General features: G+C 44.5%; 1 protein-coding gene across 1 annotated transcript; it reads left to right on the top strand.

Annotated features, from left to right (window-relative positions):
• Nucleotides 1-214: 214 nt before the first annotated feature.
• Mrln (myoregulin) lies at nt 215-14,063 on the top strand. The gene is made up of 3 exons (XM_052744752.1): nt 215-425; nt 12,373-12,485; nt 13,829-14,063. The coding sequence occupies exon 3, from the start codon at nt 13,848-13,850 to the stop codon at nt 13,986-13,988; it is 141 nt and encodes a 46-aa protein (XP_052600712.1). The 5' UTR covers nt 215-425; nt 12,373-12,485; nt 13,829-13,847; the 3' UTR covers nt 13,989-14,063.
• The last annotated feature ends 9,178 nt before the right edge of the window (nt 14,064-23,241 follow it).

Below are 23,241 nucleotides of genomic sequence, written 5' to 3'. Positions count from 1 at the left end.
ATGAAGGAGATTTTTGCTGCTTGTTAATATTTTAGAACAGCTAACATGGGGACCTATTGATCGTGGAGGAAGCCATCCCCGCCTAGTGACTGACTGGAGCTTCTGTGTAAGTATATTTTTGTTAATATTTTAGAACAGCTAACATGGGGACCTATTGATCGTGGAGGAAACCATCCCCGCCCAATGACTGACTTGAGCTTCTGTGTAAGTATATTTTTGTTACAATCCATCCCACCTGTGTCTGTCAGTTCCTTTCCACTCGCCTCCTCCCATGACAAACTGGCTCAGGTTTCTGCCTCACACTCTAAGCCAGTTATTAATATCAGCCCAGTGAGCTCTGCATCCACCAAGAGCATATGGTGTTTTTGAAAGGCAGAGCGACCATTCCCGTGACTTTTGGACTTGGCCCGTTGAACCCCTGAACAGTAAGTGTTGGGTTTGTATTTTTAAGTAGTGTTGACATAGGAGAGTTTAGTGGGACTCTTGTTTGCTTCTCATAGGAAACAATGGACGGTAAAGCCTGCTGAGACTCACAAAACCTATTTCCACTGCCTGTATTTCAACATCCCTCCAAGTTTTATGAGCCTGATAAGAGAGATTAATGAATTAGAAGCCTACTCCTTGCATTTCAGCTTTGGCTAATGGCAGGAGAAGCGGGTTATTAATAATACTGGATATAAAGGGCTTGGCTAAGGCATGGCGCTGCAGCTTGACACATCTTCCTGTGTTTCCTCTCCAGATAGAATCCCAGGGGTTCCAACGGGAGTTTTCACTTACAGGAATCCATGTGGGAGAGCTGGAGGAGGCATGAGGCCCTGCTGTTTTTCCATGGTCTAGGTTTGGGTCAGAGAGGGCCGTCTTGTTGGATGGACCCACTGCTGACTAGTTTCATAACCAAAGGGCTTTATCTTTGCAGCTCTCTTTGTAACGGTTCCTTCTCAGAGGCCTGTGAAGTAGGTCACTGTGTTTGCCGTCTGGCAAGGGAGGATCATGGAATTCAGAGAGCCGGATGGCTTGCCCAGTCCTCCTGAGCAGAGCTGACACGGTCCTTCTGTGAAGTCACACACTAGCATAGCTCTCTGTGGAGGTTGTATGAGTTCCACTCCTGAGCACGTGTGCACGTCTAGATAGAATCTTACCAGAAGCATTGTGATGAATTAGAAAGACACAAGTGTGGGCCAGGTAAGGGCAGTTGTGAGACTGAATACAGGGACTCGACCCCTCTCAGCCTCTGTTTCCCCACTTAAGAAATGCAAATTGTTACTTATCTTGCAGGGTTTTGGGGTGTTTGCTAATAATGTCTATAACTGGCCATGAATAGTGACAACTATTTTAATATTGTCTATAAAGTCCCTCATTCGATGTATTTTCAGAATCATCTACCATTTCCAATTCAACCGCAGAGCCTACAAGCACCATGCTTATTTAGGAAACGTTAGGCTGCAGAACAAGCTGGCGTTGAACTGCCCCACATTTGACGTCTTTGTTTTCAGAACAATGTGTGCTGCTCTCGTGTTGTGAGTGAACGGGGAGATCCTATCTTGCTTACAACTCAAGACGTAAGGCTACAGCTGGGATCAGAGATAGTGGGGTGGCCCCGCCCCTAAACCCCTTGCTTAGGGACAGCCAGCATCTGCCTGTTTTCCTCTGCTGTGCACTGCCGTGGAACGCTTCGCTGACACAGACTAGAACAGAAGATTGTTGGGACTCTAGAGGCAGGGTGGGATTTGCGTTTTCCTCTGTAAGTTTATACTATGAAAAAAGTGTATTGCGTTTCTGCTGTGTAAAGGCACAGTGCTGGGCCAGGACAGCCCATGAGCCATTCACGTGGTGGGAGAAAAATGGTTATTTTATGAGTAACTCCAATAAGAGAGTGGGCTTCTTTGTGATTCAGAACTTCGAGGGACCCCCAACTTGAGTATCATAATCTTCAGAATGACTTGACGAGTGTAGAAAAAAATGACTTAAAGATAAACCGTGCTGGGCATGGGAGATGGTAGCCACGTGCTTGGCATACAAGCATGGGGGCCTGAGCTGAGATCTCCAGGGTCTACACAAAAGTTGAGTGTGGAGGCTGGAAATGGCTCAGTGGTTAAGACTACTTGCTTCTGTTCAAAAAGACCCAGGTTCAGTTCCTGGCACCCACATGATGGCTCACAACCATCTATGGCTTCAGTTCCAGGAATCCAATGCCCTCCTCTGGCCTCCATGGACACTAGGCATACCCTTGGTGCACAGACGTACATGCAAGCAAACACCCATATACAGACAATTTAAAACAAAACAAAAAGAACTGTGTTTGGTGGTGCATGCCTGTAAACCTAGTGATGAGAGAGACCATGGAGACAAGCAGATCCTCGGAGTTCACAGGACAGCTAGTCTAGCCAATCAGTGAGTTCTGGGCTCAGTGAGAAACTTCGTTTAAAAAAAAAAAAGACACCTGATATTAATATCTGGATTCCACACATACATGCACACGTAAGCATGTACATTGATACATGTGCACAAACCATGCACATATACATACCCCCACATACATGCATACAAAAATATACCTCACCATCCCTGTAGCCACCAGAATAATTTAGGGTCAACATTGTTGCCAGTCCTGAAGGAAGCCATAGTCTCATTTAAGCATGAAATGGTGTTCTCCAACCAGGCCCTCTGCATTCTTAATTAAACTTGCCTCCAGAGAGCATCCGGAAGCTCTTGGAAATTATTTATACGCTGAAAAACATTTTACAACAACAGTGAGCTGTTGTAAATGAGTAAGGCAAACCATGGAAGCAATCTAAAGCTTTTACCAAGTGCTTTTATGAGAACCCAAGCTCAGGGATTCTCCACTCTCCATTCCTCCTTTCCAATCCAGGAATGACACTCACGTGGGCAGCTGAGTTCTGCATAGAACACCCCACCGTCCCCACCTCACCCCACCCCTATCACCACCACTACCATCCAGTCCATCCGAATTCCCATAACTGTTTCTTCAACCCACCTGAAGGGTGGCTGGTGGGAGCTCTGTTGCACTCTGGGTCTCTCTTACCAAGCCTGGTACCAAGAGTATCCAACCAAAGCTCGGGGCATTTCATTAGGCCTTGTAAGAGGGCACCCTGGCTGTGAGTCATAGAGAGGGTGGGAACTTAAGGGATGATAACTTTTTTTTTTAAAGATTTATTTATCTATTATGTATACAGTGTTCTGTCTACATGCCAGAAGAGGGCACCAGATCTCATTACAGATGGTTGTGAGACACCATGTGGTTGTTGGGAATTGAACTCAGGACCTTTGGAAGAGCAGCCAGTGCTCTTAACCACTGAGCCATCTCTCTAGCCCCCGGATGATAACATTTTGATCATTTGGATTGCAGACTCTTTCTAATACCACTCAACAATACCTACAGAAATTAAGGGTCAATGTACGACTTATTTAGTGGTGAGCATGTGGTGGCTAAAGCCCCCAGCCCTTCAGGAGCCCCAGTAGTGGATGAGGAAGAGGACACTTTTATTCATGAGTACAAAAGGGGTTTGTCTGAGGGCCTGCTGACGTTCAAGCATCTGAGGCACGTGTGGGATATGATGATGCCATGAAAAGAGAGGTATGATGAGTCGTATGGGTGAAAGAAAAGGGAGAGAAATGGTTTGGAAGGAAAAGTATGGGCAGAGTGGTGAGAGCCAGGTCCTGGAACCCTTCTGCCCCCTGGCGGGCACCTGACAATCAGGTGGCCCTTCCCAAGTGCTACTAGCTAAAGTAGGGTTTTGCTGACCATGTGTCCATTGGTTTTTTGGTTTTTTTGAGATAGGGTTTTTCTTTTGTAGCTTTGGAGCCTTTCCTGGAACTCACTCTGTAGCCCAGGCTGCCCTTGAACTCACAGAGATCCGCCTGGCTCTGCCTCCCAAGTGCTGGGATTAAAGGTGTGCGCCACCACCGCTGCCTGGCCCCACCTAGGGCTTTCTATCCACGGATCTGCCTGAGTCATACCCTCACTCTTCTCCTGGTTGGGTACTGAGAAAGGCTGGCTTTCTGATTCTGATGATTCATCTCAGTATTTACTGAGCACCACGCAGCATGCTGGGTCCTTGGCTTTTGTTCTTATCAGTCCTGAGAAACTACAGCCTATGGCCTCGGTGCCAAACAGATTTCTTTCCAAATCTCATCACAGCTTGTTCAGTATATGACCTTGGAGAGACTATCGATCTCTCTGGGCTTTGGTCTCTCCAACTGAGAGAAGACTAGTGTTAATTTGCAGCTGCTGGTGTTTCATGAGCCTAACATCGAAGTGTGGAGGGTCAGTTCATGCTAGCAATGAAGCGAATCATTCCAGACAGACGTTATTCTCTGTTCTCCCAGAGAAAGGAACATCCCTCTTCCAAGGACTACAGAGCCAGCCAGGATCTAAACCAGTTCCATCCAGCTCCAGATCCTCCTCTTTTCCCCTTCTTGTTCACTGCCCAAATGTGGCCAAATATGTCTTTGTTTTTAGTTGAAGTTTGCTTTGTCAAATTTGTTGTGTGACCCTGACCTGCCAGATTATTTCCTGTGTTCCCTTGTGTTTTACATTACATTGAACTTTCTGGTTATATGTTGGCTTGAATAAAAAATGCTGGGGGAGGAGGGGAGCAGGTGACAAAGGCAGATTCTTTACAAATAATGAACTCTGGTGAAACACAGACCAACTACTTTAAATGTCAAAAGGTTGCTAGGCAGTTATGGCTCCAGCTTTGAAAACAAAGACCAGTGACCCTGACCAAGTCTGTACCTCTCAAGATCTCATGTGTCAAATGAAAGGATGATGAAAAATGAAATAGCATTCTGGTGCCAGCATCTCTTTAATACTTTCACTACTAATTATTTTTCTTAGCTCAAAAGAGGAAAATCACCTTGAAATTATGTCATAATCAGTAAGCAGGCTACAGCAATCAGGACTGCAATAATTTAATGCCGTAGGTACTTCCTTTATTTTCATACATGTTCCTTCCTATCCCAGGTTCATACTGACGAACAAAACCTTTGCTCTGTATTAAGTCCCTCTCTATGATATGATTCAACTTTGGGCATCCTTGAATGGGGCCATAGTTAGCCAAGAAAATACAGCTTGGGCTGACAGTTCAGAAGTTCATAGAGCCCACAAAATCTACTTACTATTGAATGTGCATACATTTCCAGTGAATTCCCAGACCACTTGAATTTGGGGACCTTAGTGGCTGCAAATCTCCACTGTGCCATATAACGAACTGCAGGCCCTGACAGTCCCGTGCCAAATGTTTGTGGCCTGCCAGCAACCTGACTCAGTTTCCCAGGTACAAGCAAGCATGAGAGAGAGAGACAGAGACAGAGAGAGAGACAGAGACAGAGAGAGAGACAGAGACAGAGAGACAGAGAGCGCAAAAACATCTTAACAGATTTTCATTGGATTTCTCAAGTTCAAAAAGACAATCTTAGTGAACATAACCCTCACTAGAATGCCAAGCACTTTCCAAATTAAGGCAAGTTGAACATACTCAGCTTTGGGGTTTTTCTTGTTTAAATGATTTTCTGAGAAAGGTAGTCTATGTTTTTCCCACTGTGATTTTCTTCTGAACAAGACCATTAAGTATTCCAAGAAGGTGTCTATTTTAAGCACAGTTATGACGTCAACACTTGTTGAAAACCAGTAAGTGTCACAGACTGTCGGTCCTGTTACCCAGGATCAGCACAGTGGCTCCACCTTCTAGGAACCTGGATCCGCTGCTCTGGGGTCACGTAGGTGACAGGCATGGCTTGGTGATGTTTCTGATAAATGAAATATCAGTTCTGCCTGAGCTCAGAATGGAGCACAGAAGAAGTCATGCTGAGTCTCCAGGTGGAGAAGAGTGTGAGCAGTTTTGTGTATTTTGGTCCTGAGCCTGTGAGTGTTTCGCTGAAGGGCAACGTGCTAGGCTATAACTAATAATTAGTGCTATCGCGTCTGTTTCCTAGACACAAATATTCATTGCATTCTCTCCTCATCCTAAAGGAAGATGCTCTTCCCACCTCAGGTTACAGAAGTGCTAGCTGATGCCAGGGGGTTCAGTGTAACTGGCTGAGGTCCCACTGCAAGAGGTGGACACGAAGCTCAAATCTCGTCAGTCTGAACCCAGGTCTTTCAACCACCATGGCCTATAGTCATTCTCTATGTCTCGTGAATGTTCAGGAGAGGACCCAGGAGGGAAGCCCTCCAGGTGTAAGGGACAATGGTTATGAACAAGATGGCGGCCTACTCATACGATCCTGGCACTTGGGAGGTACAGGAAGATTGTCAGTTTGAGGCCAGCCTGGGCTACAACTGGAGCCCAAGGCCGATCTGAACTGCAAGGAGACACGAAGCCAAACAAAACATCTTACTCGCAGCTGACCTCATTGTGAGGTCGTGACCGTGACCTGTGGTCTCGGCATGTCCCACTGGCTGAGGGCAGATTGCCCGAATGTGAGTCAAATAGCTCTTCACTGCTGTAAAGACAGTCTGGAAAATTCAGGGTTGTCGGGCTCCAAGTGCACCCCTCTGATCCCACAGGCCATTCACACTTATGGAGAGGAACTGCACCAGCCAAGGAATGTGGCAATTAGTGTCATCTAGTATGACCAGTTTCCCTGGCAATTATGACCCTTTCTGAAGCAATGTCTCATCGGAAAGCGGGACCCAGTCGGTGGAGATGAAAGTGGGAAGTCTGGAGGCTAGTGTTCTGGGTGTGTCTGGACCCACCCCAGGAGGCTGGCAGCTATGGGCCATTTAGTGTCCCACAACTCTCCAGAGTCCATGGAAGGGCCCACCTCGATGCAGACCCTCGGGGAATGGCCCTCAAAGTATTTTGCAGTGGCATTTCTCTCTCTCTTTTTTTTTTCCTTCGGAGCTGAGGACGGAACCCAGGGCCTTGCACTTGCTAGGCAAGTGCTCTACCACTGAGCTAAATCTCCAACCCCAACAGTGGCATTTCTCAATGGTCTCACTCTGCAACTTGTGTCTCAAGGCAACTTTGGTGAGTATTATCTTGGCCGTAGGATGTCGATGAAAACACAGAATAGGATTAGAAAGCTCTTATCAAAAAGAAATATTTTTGAAGCCGTGACTCACGTGTTTAAGACTCTTCACTGAATCCTAGGAAAAGCCCAGAAAAGACTCAAAGCACGTGCTGTTCTTTGCCTTAACAACAACAAAATCCACAACTAAGGAAGGGGAAAGTGATGGATGAAAGAAAAGAGTAGGGGCTGGAGAGATGGCTGAGAGGTTAAGAGCACCAACTGCTCTTCCAGAGGTCCTCAGTTCAATTCCCAGCACCCACATGGTGGCTCACAACCATCTGTAATGAGATCTGGTGCCCTCTTCCATATACATAATAAATAAATAAATCTTTAAAAAAAAAGAAAGAAAAGAGTAAACTAGAAAGGCTATCATGTCATAGAGAGGTTTTTTTTGTTTGCTTATTTTGCTGGGGGACCAAAATAGTTAAAAAATATACTTTTCTTGTGGGTCCCAGGAATCAGTATTATTTCCATATAAAAATCAGATATTTGTGGTTTTGAGGCAAGGGCTTGCAAGCTGGGAGCAGCAGGAAGGAGAAGAAACTAATTGTTGGGAACGAGGAGCCAGCATCCCTTTCCATCCACCTCACTCTCTTTGGAGGATGCCGCTGGCCGAGCTGCCCAGTAGACAAATGAACCTGCCAAGGGATTACATTATTTGCACCAATATTTTGATGGAGTCAATGGACAACTTCATAGTTTGTAAGACTCCATTATCTATTATCTCTTATATTTTTAATATAACAGTCTATCAGATGCCCCACAAACTCCCCTTGGCCTCTGAGAATGGGGAAAAGACAAACAGAAGTGTTCATGATGGGGCCGGGTTATTTTTGTGCTTCTATAGAAAATAAAGTTGGCCCCAAATAACCTTAAATGTCATATCAGAAATCAAAGATCCTGTCCTATGATTTTAAAATACATTTGAGATAAGAACAAGATCTGGAGAGGTTGATAAGACATGCAGCAAAAATACACATCAATTTCAAACAAGTCAGCAAGTTAAAAACTCTGCTGGAACTCGCAGATTGAACAACAACTAGGAAGTATTTTCTCCTGAAAAATTGATGCTACTAAATAAGCTTACGCCCAGGAATACTCATTATATCCCAAAGCAGAAAAAGAAATCGATATCAAAGGATTGTGATAGTCAGCGTTTTAATCCACAGTAAAATCTGTGTGTGTGTTCATGCTGACAGTTGATACTGGGACAAACAAGTTTGTATCTACCAGGGATTCAGATCTGGACTCAAGGGGAAGAGACAAACAGGACATGGCCAAGTTCCTGTTTGTCGTGGGTGTTTTGAATGAAATGGGAACATGTTTGCTCAGTGATTTTATCGATCTGTCTTCATGGGAGCATCTCACTGACTAATGTTCTTTTTGTTCCTGTTTGCTATAGTGATAGTTTCAACGAAACCAATCAATATGGACCACTTTTAATTTAGCAGAGCAGGAAGAAGGCTGCCAGCGAAATTACTTTTTCTGGTTACCTAAGATTGTAGGAGCAATAGCCTTCTGCCTAAATGGACCTGAGAAATGGAAACAGTGTGAAAGATGGGAATCACCCATGGGCCTTTCACCTAAGCACAGATATGCTGACCTTTTGTTTTGTGTGTATTGCCTTTTCTCCCCTCAATACTTCAATTATGAAGTCCACTTAAATACAGAAGGGTGCACACAAAACTCATATGCACAGGGTTTCCTTATTTCCTTTTATTGCAGGGGGTGGTGTGTGTGTGTGTGATTTTATTTGTTTTTTTTTTTTTTCTTTTTGTATTTTGAGAAAAGGTCTAGCTATCTAGCTCAGGCTGGCCTGGAGCCTTCTATGTAGCCCAAGCTAGCCTCAAACTTATGATCTTCCCATACCATGCTCTCTGTATGGGATAACCAAATCGTTTTAAAGTGATTGTGAGTGTATTGACAAGAAAGGAAACCTGGCTAGAAGCTCTTCCCATCCCTCTTCTTCACCTCTGCCCTGTGATGGATGATCTTGACTGTTAATGTGAGTGTATTTGGAACTAACTGGAGACACACCCTGGGCATATTTTTTTAAAATGCATTCAAAGAGGTTTAATGAAGGGAGAAGACCAACCCAGAATAGGGATGGCCACAGACTGAATTCAAAGGAGAAAATGAGTTGAGGACCAGTATACATCTCTCTTTGCTTCTTGACTTCAGTTACAGTATGACCACCTATTTCATGCTCCTGCCTTACCATGATGGACTGTATCCCCTCCAACTACGAGTTCTAATAAAACCCACTCCCTTATGTTGCTTCTTGTCATGTATGTTTGTTGTTGTTTATTTTTACTCTTTTGGGGGGCCCACTACACAGCTCTCAAATAAATCACACACAGAGGCTTATTCTTGATTATGAATGCCTGGCCTTAGCTTGGCTTGTTTCTAGCCAGCTTTATTTAACTTTAAATTATCCCATCTACCTTTTGCCTCCAGGCTTTTCCTATTCTCTTACTTCTATAAACCTTACTCTTACTCTGTGGCTTGCTGTGTAGCTGAGTGACTGTCCCCTGGAGCCCTCCTCTGGCTACTTCCTTTTCCTCCCAGATTTCTCCTTTTATATATTCTCTCTGCCTGCCAGCCCCACCTATCCCTTCTCCTGCCTTGCTATTGGCTGTTCAGTTCTTTATTAGACCATCAGGTGTTTCAGACAGGCACAGGAACACAGCTTCACAGAGTTAAACAAAGGCAACATAGACAAAAGTAACTAACACACCTTAGAATAATCTTCTACAACATACGTTGTTACGGCAAGGAGAACATTAACTCAGGATCCATTCCTTTCTTCATATTTACCCTTTCAGCCATTATTGCCCACACACATACTCCTCAACTAGACATGGTGCCCAAGCTCTCTACCTTGGGTAAAAGTGCTGACACTGAGTGTTTGCTTTTGTCCCTTGCTTTGTGAGGTACGATTTTGTCTTTGTAGGTTCATCCTAGTCTTGTCTATCACTGTAGTTTAATTGTCATTGTGTATGGCATTCCATTTCATGTCTATGCCACCATTTATCCCTGCCACCCTAGTTGTAGGGAGTACAGAAAGCCCCGAGTGAGTGTAGTCCCGAGGGAATGCATACTGTCAACATGGGCATAGCCATGTCAAGGACCCGAGAGCCTCAGACCCATGAAGAAAATAGCAAAGCCTTCTCCCCTGGAGTGAGGCTTAGGAGGCAATGGTATGTGCTCTGTGTGTGGATGGTGATAGTGTGTGCAGACTGTTTGCTGTAGCTTTCTCTCCCTGGATGTTTAGAGCATGAAGACTGGTCCCCTACAGAGAGTGCCCCTACTGCAATTTGTTAAACCTGTGCCCTTGATTCAGTTGTATAGCATAACCCTGCCTCCTTGTCTGTCTGTATGCAGTAACCCCTCTCCTCCTTGTCTGTCTGTCTGTAATGATCCCGCCTCTCTTCTCTACTCCATATAGAAACCCTGAGTTTCTGGAATGCTGTGGTTTCTCCAGCAAAGAGCCCAGACCACCTGATCCCAGCTTGTCTGTGTTTGTGTCTGTATCTGTCTTCTCTTCATTCCCTTACTGCCCAGTCAGGTCCAAGGCCCCAGAAGACATGCATGGACATGGCACTTGTCTGTGGACTGGGCATTTGTATTGTTTTCAAGTTAAATGTGCTATGAAGATCATGTGGATACATGCTTTTCTGAAGGAAGCCATGTGGTTCTTTCAAAGAGTATGATGCATAAGAGTATACAGGGACAAACATGGTATGTACTCACTCATCAGTGGGTACTAGATATAAAGCAAAGAACAATCAGACTGCAACCCACAGAACCAGGGAGGCTACCTAGCAGGGGGGACCCAAGGATGACTGTGGCTTATAATAAGTTTTGGTTTTACTCAATCACTGGGCAAGTCTTAGTGAAACATTTCACTATTAGGATAAGAATTTATACTGTATCAAGCTGATAATAGATAGATAAATAAATAAGAAAAAACAAAAAAACAAAACAAAACAAAAAAACACTCAGGTTGCCATCCCCCCCCCCCCAAAAAAAAAAACCAATAGTATCCAGGGTATTGTGACCACTGTAAAATATTTAAGCATCATCGTCTAAGTGGTGTTTCTATGACTTCATATGTGTATTAACCATTATTTTAATGGATATATTATGCTCTATCCATGGCTGAATAATAGTTTAGTGATCATCTTATTTTCCAATTTATCTTATATAATTAAAATAATTTAAAATTTACCTGTGTGTATTTACTTATAAAATACATTAAAAATGTTAAATATGTGATTTATTTCTCTTGACCTTGACCTATTTGCTGGATGTGGAATCGAGATGGAGATCCTGCATCCCAAGCTCTCAAACTTCCTGTCAGGCCCCAAAACTGGAAGATTCCAAGTCTGATTCTGACGGGCTGGGTTGCAATAAAAGGGTGGGTATGCTTTATAGGTACTGTATATTGAAACATGAATGAACTTTGGGTGTAGACTCAGAGCCCACACCCAACAAATATCGTGTCTATAAAAAGATTCAAAATCGGAAGAGAAAGGAATATGAGAATTCACTGGTCCCAATAACTTTTGAAAAGAGGTCACTCAACCTGTACAGAGAAATAGCTTGTTGGAGAGCTGGGATATGATGATTGGGGCAGGAAAAACCCTGCAGTGAGTAATGTTGAGCACAGAGTCTTAATATTCAAGACACAGAGTACGCAAAGGATAATTACATGGTTGAAGGTGTAGTGGCCATATTTTACAGCCCTTTGTTTTTGTTTGTTATTATAAGTCCGCCTTCCTATTTTTTACTTGGTAAAATGTATAATATTTAAAAATCGACCCTGCAATCTTGTAATCTGTGGTCTCTTACATGGAGATTGTACTTATGTTTTGCCGTGAAGATATTGAAGCATTTATTCAACTATAACTTCAAGGGATTTATTTCCTTAGAAAGTGTAGTAAATGTTTGCCCTACAATTAAAATCCTTCGGTTTGGCTTAATATTTCTGTTAAGTTTTCAGTTTCTAAGCCACCCAATTCTGTATTAAAATATAATTAAGACGTCCTCTTCTCCCGTCTTTAACATCCTCCCTGTCTTCTTTTTTGTTGTTTTTTGTTCGAGACAGGGTTTCTCTGTGTAGCTTTGGAGCCTGTCCTGGATCTGGCTCTGTAGACAAGGCTGGCCTCGAACTCACTGAGTTCTGCCTCTGGGATTAAAGGCGTGTGCTACCACTGCCTGGATTCCTCCCTGTGCTTTTTAACGTCCTATAGCAATTTCCAGTGCAGGCGACTGCGACTCTGTTTGCCGAACCACTTTGGAGTCCAATTAAACCTTCCATGTGCTTTGACACAGGAACCGAGGTTGCTAGGAGACCACCTGTGCCCGCAGCACCCTGGTCCAGCGAGAGCAGGAGAGGGGAGTTGGAGGGTAGAGCTGTGCTGCCTGCCACCACCTGAGGATCTCAGGTGAGAAAACGGGTCTCTCTCGCCATCCCTCTGTCTCTCGAGCACTTATCTATTACTCTTTCTTTTCTGATTTTGGGAAGAATGGAAAGGCCTCCAAGGGAGCCCTGACTGAGGACACCCAGGCTGAAGGCTCAAGCTATGGGAGGGAGGGAAGGTTACTCAGGAACCTGTGTGTCGTTCTTGCCCCTCCCCCGCTTTGGCTGAAACACAGGCAAAAGAAATTGTTGAGTGAAGAAAAGACTCTAGGTGCTTACCGTTGCCAGTGACGGCTGCATAACTCTGATAAGATGTTCCCTTCTGGGAGAATGCAGAATGGAGCCAGAAATCAATGAAGATTCCTCAATGTGGGAGGAGATTTGAGCACAGCATTCATCTGTCTCCTTAGCCCTCACCTTGCCTTTTTTAGTTTTGAGTGAAAGAGTGACCGATAACATGACTTACCATGCAAACCTTGCCACTCTGTTAAGGTATTTGTGGTCATTTGAGGGGGTGTACAGAAGTCTCCGTTTAAGGCTTGGAAACGGGTTCATTTGCCTGCTTGTTTTCTGGAAAGGAAGTTAAGAATGGTGTTAACCCCTCCACTAGATGCTCAGTTAAAACGTTCCTGCAGTGTGGAAAACCAATCACAGGTAAGCACTGGTTGAGATTCCAGCTATACAAAACAAAATGAAACAGACACAAGTTTCTATAACCCGGAGATGTGGAGGGAAGGAAACATGATGATATTCTACTCAGTGGCCCGAACCTTAGGAAAGTTCCCGAAATCAGAAAGACCCTGTGCCATTCATTTTTGAAGGATGTTGTCACTACTTGCATCTCTCATGTCTTCATATGCTTCTATCATGAGAATCCAGTTGGTGAGTTAGATAACATAAAAAGAGAATGATCATTATGGAAGTCTCTTGACCCATTCCTTGCAGAGAGAAAGGCAAGTTTGGCATACAGAAGAACAACAGGGCTGGGGCTGGAGAGATGACGTAGTGGTGCTCTTTCAGGGGACCCTAGTTCAGTTCTCAGAACTACATCAGATGGTCCCCAACTGTCTATAACCCCAGCTACAGGGGATCTAAATCCCCTTCCGACCTCTGAAGGGACTGCACTCATGTACACATACCTAAACACAGACATGCATGAATTTTAAAAAGTTAAACCTTACATCTTACAACAATAACAAAAACCAATGACTATGACATAAAGTCTCTAAAGTGAGTGGGAGAAAAAATATTTTAGTTCACTGGTTGGCTACAGATAGGTAGACTATCCACTGGAAGGCTTCACTAAAGAAATAAGGCATATACATATACTTACTGCAGGATGCTGATTGTCCTCTTTCTGTTTTTTAGGGAGCAGGAAGACAGGAAAATGAGTGGTAAAAACTGGATATTAATTTCTACTACTTCACCCCAAAGCCTGGAAGATGAAATTCTGGGGCGACTTCTGAAAATTCTATTTGTTTTGTTTGTTGACTTAATGTCCATTATATATGTCATCATAACTTCCTAAAAACCTGACTTCCTTTACTCTGTGTGTACGTTTCCAATGAAATCCCAGTGAATAAAGATCTGCATTTTAATGTGATGAATGGCATTAAGTTGGTGACATCACCAATTTATTCTAGAAACTAGACATTAGGATGAACACAATATAATGAGTTTCTTAGTTCTTTATGGTTTACAAATAAGATTCACATAAATTGAAGTGGGATTTCTTTTTGTGGAACTTTCACACTATTAAGAATAAAACATTATCTAGGAATGGTGGCACATACCTTTGATCCCAGCATTCGGGAGGGAAAGGCAGGTGGATCTCTGGTGGCCAGCCTGGTCTACAGAGTGAGTTCCAGGACAGCCAGGGCTATAGAGAGAGACCTTGTCTCACCTCCCCACCAAAAGGGAATACAACATTATTTTTTTTTCTTTGAACGTCATTGTTACTTAGAATGCTAAGTAAAGCTGGTAGTGAAGTTGACTTTTTAAGGGTGTATACCATCTATTTAGGGGGTTGTGCATGTGTGGGGGCAATGAGTGAATCCATGCTTGTGCCTAGAGCCTGAGGCTGGCTTTGGGTGTGTTCCTCTAGGACTCCCCATCTTGTGTTTTGAGACAATGTCTCTCACTGATCCTAGGTACTCACTGTTTTTGCTAGACTGACTACTCGGGGAGCTGTCCACAATCCTCTTGTCCTCCAGTGCTGGGGTTACAGACATGTCCTCCCTGACAGCCCGGATCTTAACTTAGGATCCATGCTTGCTTATCAAGCACTTTGAGCCCTCCCATCGAGTCACCTTTCTGGGCCCTGTGTAATAGTTTAAATGAGAAATGTCCCCCATAGGATATTTGAGCACCTGGTCACCAATTGGTGGCACTCCTTTCAGATGTTTCAAAGAGGTGTGTTTCAAATATTTATATTCTCCCCCCAACTTCTTACTCACTCTCTGCTTCGTGGTTGGAGTTAAAGATTCAATCACTTGAATTCTTCCTCTTGCTACCATGCCCGCCTGCTGCCATGCCTCCCCCACTCATGATGGCACAAGCCTTTGAACCATGAGCCAAGTAAATGCCCCCTTCTATAAGTTGCCTTGGTCATGGTATTTTATCACAGCAACACAAAAGTAACATGTTGTCATTATGTTTTTAACACAGCAAGCTTACACTTAACATCCCAGAAGCTTTACAAAGCCTGCAATGTAACAACAGACTAGACTCATTAAAAATACAAACATTCGCCGGGCGGTGGTGGTGCACGCCTTTAATCCCAGCACTCGGGAGGCAGAGCCAGGCGGATCTCTGTGAGTTCGAGGCCAGCCTGGGCTACCAAGTGAGTCCCAGGAAAGGCGCAAAGCTACTCAGAGAAACCCTGTCTCGAAAAACCAAAAAAAAAAAAAAAACAAAAAAAAAAAAAAAAAAAAAAAAAAACAAACATTCACACTTACACATACTTACAAACTAATAGGAACATGGTTTTTCTTAACACTGTACAATTAAATAAGAAATATTTCCACCAACACATACATATGAGCTAGGAACAGAAATTCTTGAGAGAAGCTGGGCAGTGGTGAAACACACCTTTAATCCCAGCACTCAGAAGGCAGAGGCAGGTGGATCTCTGTGAGTTCAAGGTCAACCTGGTCTACAGCCAAGGCTACACAAAGAAGCTCTGTCCTGAAAAACAAACAAATGCTTGAAAGAGAGTCTGAGTAAAGGGGAACTCATGGGAAAAGAAGATAAACAGACTAATGTCTGTGTTAAACAGCTGCTGAATGGTGTTTACCGGAGGCTTACAGTCACTCAAGGAAACAGGTGTATTCTGTCTATGTTGAGCCAATGAAGAAACCGAATCTCAGAGGATGTGTGCCAGCTTGAGACCAAAGTGAGGATGTGGCAAAGCAAGGCCTTGATCCACAATATCATATTCCCTCCAAAGGTAAATAAAAGTACATGACTAGGATAAGCTTATTAAAACCAAATCTGTGCTTGCTTTTTTTTTTTTTTTCCACTCTGGTCTGTTGCTGTATTTTATATATCATTGTCCTGATTTATTGTCTCATTGCCCATCTGAAAAATCTTTCATCAAGAAGACAAGTTAAATTTACCCTTTACCCACATCCCAGCTGCCAGGTCATTCTCTTTCTCTGTTTTCTTAATTTCCGAATTTTCTAACAGTTGGTATTAAAATATACCCTTTGGATTGTTTTTTTAAAGGCTTTTGAAAAACAAAGGTCTGTCCTTTAGACCCTGGTTTTTGTTTTGTTTTGTTATTAGACACACATGCTTCACAAAACTGTGATTTCTTCCAAGGGATGGCTGTCTTCTCAGATTTGGTCCAGTCTTCAATGCAAGGTTTCATAAGAGGCCTAACGAAGTGTGAAAGGAATTGGACCTTTGAGACATCTTCCCCAGCTGTCTCTTACCTAACCTTTCTAAGATGTTGGATATTTAACCAGGGAACAAAGAGAGACAAACTGGGCATGAAATGAAAACTAACAGGGTCCTACTCTTTCTCAACACTGTATTTTCAGACTTCTTCATATGAGGTTTCCTCCTGTATACAAGGGATACTTCTGCATGCTAGGATCCTCTTCTGAATACAAGGGCTGCCTCTGCATATAAAGGGTCTCCTGCATACAAGGGCTGCCTCTGCATATAAAGGGTCTCCTGCATACTAGGGCTGCCTCTGCATATAAAGGGTCTCCTGCATACTAGGGCTGCCTCTGCATATAAAGGGTCTCCTGCATATAAGAACTGCCTCTGCATATAAAGGGTCTCTTTCATACAAGGGCTGCTTCTACACATAAAAAGTCTCTTGTATAATAGGGTTCCTGCATACGAGGGCTTCTGGATATGAGGGTCCTCTCTTGGAGATGTAATGTGTTTCTCCTCAAACACCTAACTGGGTTTTCTCAGAGCCTGTAACGGGTCACTGACAACTAGGTAAAGTTGCCCTGCGTTCAAGCACTTGTTTCCTGTCCCTGGGATCACCTTTCTGCTATAGGCTATTCATCAGAAACATGGTACCTAGAGCTGGGTGGTGCAGGTATGAGTCCTGACTCGACTTCTTAGAGTTCAGTTACCCCGTGTCTTAGCTTCCTTTCATCTGGGATAAGTGTCTGTGTCCCAGGTTTGTAGAGAAAATGAAGGGAGACGTCAGGCTCTGAGAGTTTCTCAGCACAGGGCCTGGCATACGGCAAAACGGTTTCTTCAGAGGTTGTCATTATTGTCCTCTAGTCACTAGAGTCTAGTGGGAAAGTGACGCGTCCTCCTGCAAGCCTCAGTCACCTCGCCTGCTCTCCCTTCTCCCTACATGCAGAGCGACCTCCCAGTCATAGGTTGGCGCTGATGGGTTCCTTCATCTGCTGTTTCTGCAGTGACAAGTAGGCGTCACCATGGGCCTTCAGAGAAGGAAAGAGATAGGAGAGGCACTCTTTCTCAGCAAGCAAGTAGATCATAACCTGCCAAGTGGAAGCTTTGTCACTGTGCGTGGGTCGCGTTCCCCCACTCTTCAAACATACTCCAGTTCTTTCTGCCGGATGTGGTGCCGGGCAGCCAGGTCGAAGGAGCAAGACACATGCTCGCTCTCGTGGACTTCATAGTCTAGTGGGGCAGCTGAATGAGGACTCAGCAGAGCAATGCCTGGGGACTGTTAGCAAATGCATGAGAACATCGTGGGGATGGTTCAAGGACTCAGCAGCAGCTTCTGGAAGCTTGTGAGTTATATCTCACCCTAGAGCCTCCGAAACCCCTTGAATCCTGGACCTGCACTGTAAAAGGATCCTCAGTGGTTCATGTGTGGCGTGTGTGTGCATGCGTGCATGCGTGCGTGCGTGTGTGCGTGCGTGCGTGCGTGCGTGTGTAGCAAGTAGTTTAAGAGTCATTCCAGCTGCTGGACAGTGGTGCTGCCTCTGAGCAGGAGGCTTAGCTACCCTGAGTCTCATGGTGCTCTCATGTTGGACAAGGAAGGAAGGGAGGGGCAGAGGAAGGAAGGGGGAGGGAAAAAGGGAGGAAGAAGAGCCATTAGTAACATCTGCTTTGTATATCATGTCTATACAATGGATATTAAATGATGTATATCATGCATGTGCCATAGAAATTAAACATTGTATAAATCATGTGCATACCATGAATATTAAATGGACTAGGCTGAAACGTACATGAAACCAAGCAACAGACTGTAGTCATTGATAAAGAGCTGGAGATTGCCCAGTGGTTGAAGCGCTTCCTAGGCAAGCATCCATCGAGACAGGAGTTGGGATTCCTGGAACCCACATAAATGCCAGGTGACTGTGGCACCTGTAATTACAGCCTTGGAAAGTGGAGACGGGATCCCCAGAGTGAGCTGGCTAGCCAGACTAGCCATATCAGTGAGCTCTGGTTTTGACTGAGAGACCCTGCCTCAATGAATAGGGTGAAGAGGGGTTGAGGACGGTTACCGATATCAACCTCAGACCACCCTGTGTGTGATAACACATATACGCGTGTGCATTAACACTTGCAGACATGCATAGGTGCATGCACACACGGAGAAATAGAAAAAAGAGAAAAGAATAGCTGTGCTTCAGCTCCCATCAGCGGCACTGGGAAAGGGCTGTCTTCATGAATTACACCAGTAGCTACAGCATAGACGTGTGTGCAATCTAGATTGGGTAACATGGTTTGTTTGTTTGTTTTTCTGGTGTGGCTTGCTATGGCATGTCATAGAACTTAATGTCTGCCCATGTGGTTGTAATCAAGCCTGGGTTGAAGTAGACAGTGTCCCTTGACTTGCCACCAGTAAGTATTAACTGCTGTGACCAAGCATGGTTATCATCGTGCTGTTCATTGCGTAATCTCTTGGTACCGGTTCAAGTGGCCTTGTGGCCCTTCTCAGTTCTGCTTCCCTGGAAGGAATTGTCTTGCACTGCAGAAGAGTTCAGACATGTGCCTGAAAGAAACTTACTTTCTCCTTTTGGTTTTGATTTTTTTTTGAGACAGAGTTTCACTGTGTAGCTCTGGCTATCCTGGGACTTATATATAGACCAGGCTGGTTTTGAACTCACAGAAATCCACCTGCCTCTGCCTCCTGAGTGCCACCATGCCTGGCTTGCAGAAGCTTTCTTACTTATCAGTGTCTAGAACTGGAGTGCCCTGTACTGTGTGTTTTTACATAGTTTATGAAGTTTAATATGTACAAATCAGCTGGTTTGTACATATTTCCATTTATACAGAGATTTATACAGAATTTCCATTTCTTTTTTAATAATTTATTTATTTTTACTTTATTATTTATATTGGTGCATTACCTGCATGTATGTCTATGTGAGGGTGTCAGATCTTGGAGTTACGGACAGTTGTTAGCTGCTATGTGGTTGCTGGGAATTGAACTCAGGTCCTCTGGAAGAGCAGTCAGTGCTCTTAACCACTGAGCCATCTCTCCAGCCCCCGAATTTCCATTTTGTAAGTGAGAAAACACAAGTCCAAAGGAGCTGAAGCTCCCACAGGGCATCCTATCTGTAACAGTGAAGCCAGAGGATGACAAAACCAGGACCCCAGCCGCGGACCACCTGTCCTAGGACCCTGCTCTAACCATCACCAGGACCCCAGCTGCGGACCACCTACCCTAGGACCCCCGCTCTAACCATCACCAGGACCCCAGCTCCCAACCACTTCCCCTGAGCCACGTTCCTAAGCACCATTACTCTGCCCTATATCAAGCATGAGAAGTTCATGACATCGCTGGTTCCTCATTTGGAAGACAAGGGCTTGGAGTGCTAACGAAGTGTCTCAATCTTAACCTCCAGGACCCCATGAGTAAAATGCCGTCGTGTGAAAACCTGCAGTGCGCTGACTGCCTGTTTCAGCCTCTCCTGAAGCTGAGGGTTCCGTCCATGACAAAATGATAAGCACATTCTGCAGCCATGAAGCCCCACTGCTTTGTTAGAAAGAATGCAGTAAGGCCTTGTGCATGGAAGCCTCAGTTCTGCACTGAGTTTGGAAACACAAATATCCATAAAATAATTTTCAAAATACTTTTACTCTTTGAAAATTTCATACATGCATATAATGTATTTTTATCATATTCACCCCACTCCTCCACCTAACTCCTCCCAGATCCACGCCCCCAACCCTTCCCATTTTGTCTTCTTAATAGCCCCTGGTTTCAGTTTCTGCTATTAATATATTCATGAGTATGGGGTCATCCACTGGAGTGTGGTTGACCTACCAGGGGTCTCACACTTGAAGAAAACTGACTATTGAGTAGCAGCTTCCTCCAAATTTAAACATTCCCTCCATGACCCGGGGAAGCTCATGAGACTGGAGAGGGAAACAAATGGTCACATGTCTGGGAAAGCAGAGACTTGGAAGATCCCCGAAAACTCACCCAGTCTATAAAAGGATTTTATCAGGAGAGGCTTTGGTCAGCCCGGCTGCAGAAAGGGGATTTCTCAGACTAGAGCTGTGTGCATGCTGTGCAGAGAGCACCAGGATGCAGCTTTGGGGAGCCTCTACTCATGTTAGGGTGGTCTTTTTGGTGATGAAGCTGTCTTTGTATCATACCTGCCCCTCAACCATACTCCTGTTATTAACCTCAATAAAAATGTATTCATTCACCAAATTGGACAATTTTTTTCTAAACTTTAGTTCATCATGGCCTCCCTTTCTGGGGTGAGAACAAGCACGCGCACGTGTGTATGTGTGTGTGTGTGTGTGTGTGTGTGTGTGTGTGTGTGTGTGTGTGTAAGTGTATGCATGTGTGTGCATGTTTGTGTTACATCTCCCTAAGAAGAGTTTCTCACATAATACTCTCTCTCCCCCAGAAACCATAAACTATCTATAGCTTGTGAACCATTTCCTGGCCTGGCTAGAGTGTTGACCGGCTTGATCTTGTGCAGGCAACCACAGCTGCTGTAGAGTTCATGAACACAGCAGTCCTCTAGTGTCCATGAGACATTGTTTCACTCTGGACATCCCAGACCTCTGACTCTTCCCATCTTTCTTTTCCCTTCTATGATGGTCTCTGAGCCTTGGGGCGTGGGTGTGACACAGATGTCCCATTTGTGGCACAGTACTCCACTGACACTTTCTGGACATTGACCAGTTACAGGTTTCTGTGTTAATGACCATCCAGAGCAGAGAAACTTCTACGATGAGGTCTGAGAGCTTTGCTAAGGTATGGCTATAGACATAGGAACCTAGGTGCTCTGTCCGTTTAACAGAATAACAGTGGTGGGTTCACCCCTGGGAACTGTGAGCTCCCAATCATGGATTCTCGGCCAGATTTGCAGTACCAGCCATGTGTTTCCTCCCATGGAGCAATCCTTAAATCCGGTCAGAAAGTGGTTCTCCCTATAACCATGCCACTACCACACCCATGGGCCTCTCTTGCCACACCATCTTCATGCCACTACTGCCTCCAGGAACATATCTTGCCAAACTGGTCATTATCATCACTCGCAGGGTGCACAGCTGGGTAAGACTGTTTATGACCTCTCCACCACCAGAAGCCTGGACAGCACCTTCCTGTATTATGAAAACTAGCCAACACAGAGGAAGCTTCCCAATCAGTAAAACCAACTTGATTTCTCCATGTCCTGTGGCCAAAGGGTATGGTCTTCAGCAAGAGAGTCTTTCCACCAAGTTCTGGTATGCACCTGTTATTAGTCAGGGTTCTCTAAGTATTCATATTTAGAGTATATATTTAGTATAATATATATATATATACTTATATACTTATATACTTCATTAGACTGGCTTGTAGGATACAGCCTGGTTAGTTCAATGGTGGCTATCTCATACTGGAGAGTCCAAGAATCTGATAGTTGTTCAGTCCACAAGGCTGGGTATCTCAGCAGCACGGATCTGGTCTGGAGACATAAAGGACCCATGGAAAGCTGCTGCTCTTCAGTCTGTGTTGGAAGTCCAAAGAAGTTGCTTCTAATACCAGCAAAGGAATATCTCAGCGATAGGATGAATGAACTTGCCAGTGAGAGAGCAGAAGCAGGCCCAAAATCCAAGTTTCCTTCTTCTATATGCATGTCCTTTATCTGGGGCTGTCACCAGAAGGGGTCACCACCTAAAAGGGGAGTGGGAAGGGTCTTCCTGTTTCAAATAATATGACCAAGAAAATCCCTCTGTTATTGCTCTAGTTGGCAGCCTAAATGTGGGAGAGTGGAGCCTCAAAGTGAGGCCGACTAAAGTCTCATGCAATAGCCAGCTTTAGTGAGGGCATCCGACAGTTTATATTCTGAGGGTTAGGCAGGGTCACGGGAGTTTAGGCTGTATACAGTCGCAAGGGCAACCCGTGCTTAGAAACAATTTTGTGTGACCAAAGTAAGCAGCAATGTGTCATCTGAAGCAAACCTGCTCCTAGTTACTACACCTGGGAGGGGCGCCAAAGCACATTCCAAGAACAAGGCCGTGTTAGGGAGAAACTGAGGTGACAAAATTCGTGTCCTGTTTACTTGGGGTTTTCTCACAAGCCCTCAGAAATCTCCTCACACAGCTTCATTCACGGACAGTGTTGCGACCCTTCTGTAATGATTTGAAGGAGAAGTGTTCCCCCATAGGCATGAGTATTTGAAGAAGTGGTCCCAGTTGGTGGTACCCTTTGAGGAGGTTGAGGAGATGTATCTTTGCTGGTTGGAAGTACATCACTGGAGTGGGCTTCGAGAGTCTAAAGACGTGTGCCACTTTTAGTTTGCTCTCTGCGTCCTGGTTCCAGTGAAGGATGTGAGCTCCCAGCTTCCTACTATGGCCACCGTGCCTACACAGCCTATATAGCCAACACAATGGATTTTTATTTCTCTGGAACCATGAGCCAAAATACACTCCTTCTTCCATAGTCATGGTGTTTTGTCACAGCAACAGAAAGTAAACTGGCCCGCCCTCACAGGCATGCCCAGCAGCCTGCACTTCAGTTGATTCCAGATGCAGTCACGTTGACAAGCAAGGTTAGTCATCACAGCAGCAAGGACAGTGGCAATGGCTTGTATTGTTTTGGGGGGAACCCCTGATCGAAAACTCAAGGCGAAGCGTCATCTTACACCTGGCACAGGACTTTTTATTTGTCAACCTACGGCTTTGTACGGTAACATTATTCCACTCCAACTAAACATATATATATATATATAATATGTGTGTGTGTCATATATATATGAAGCTTATAAAAAACAGGTTTCCATATAGCTGCTTCAAACATCCTTAGTGTTAGATATCCCTCTCCCCATCCCCTCCTGTGCCCTCCCCTCCCATCCCTCTCCCCATCCCCTCCTCTGCCCTCCCCT

The sequence above is a fragment of the Peromyscus californicus genome, unplaced genomic scaffold, assembly GCF_007827085.1.
Source record: "Peromyscus californicus insignis strain IS unplaced genomic scaffold, ASM782708v3 Scaffold_19__1_contigs__length_69161282, whole genome shotgun sequence".
Lineage (NCBI taxonomy): Eukaryota > Metazoa > Chordata > Mammalia > Rodentia > Cricetidae > Peromyscus > Peromyscus californicus.
The sequence above is the reverse complement of the archived record's forward strand: the minus strand, read 5'-3'. Positions and strand labels throughout refer to the sequence as shown.

Bases quoted from the DNA above. Each gene is read 5' to 3' on its own strand.
- Mrln (XM_052744752.1), top strand. From the start codon at position 13,848: ATGAGTGGTAAAAACTGGATATTAATTTCTACTACTTCACCCCAAAGC.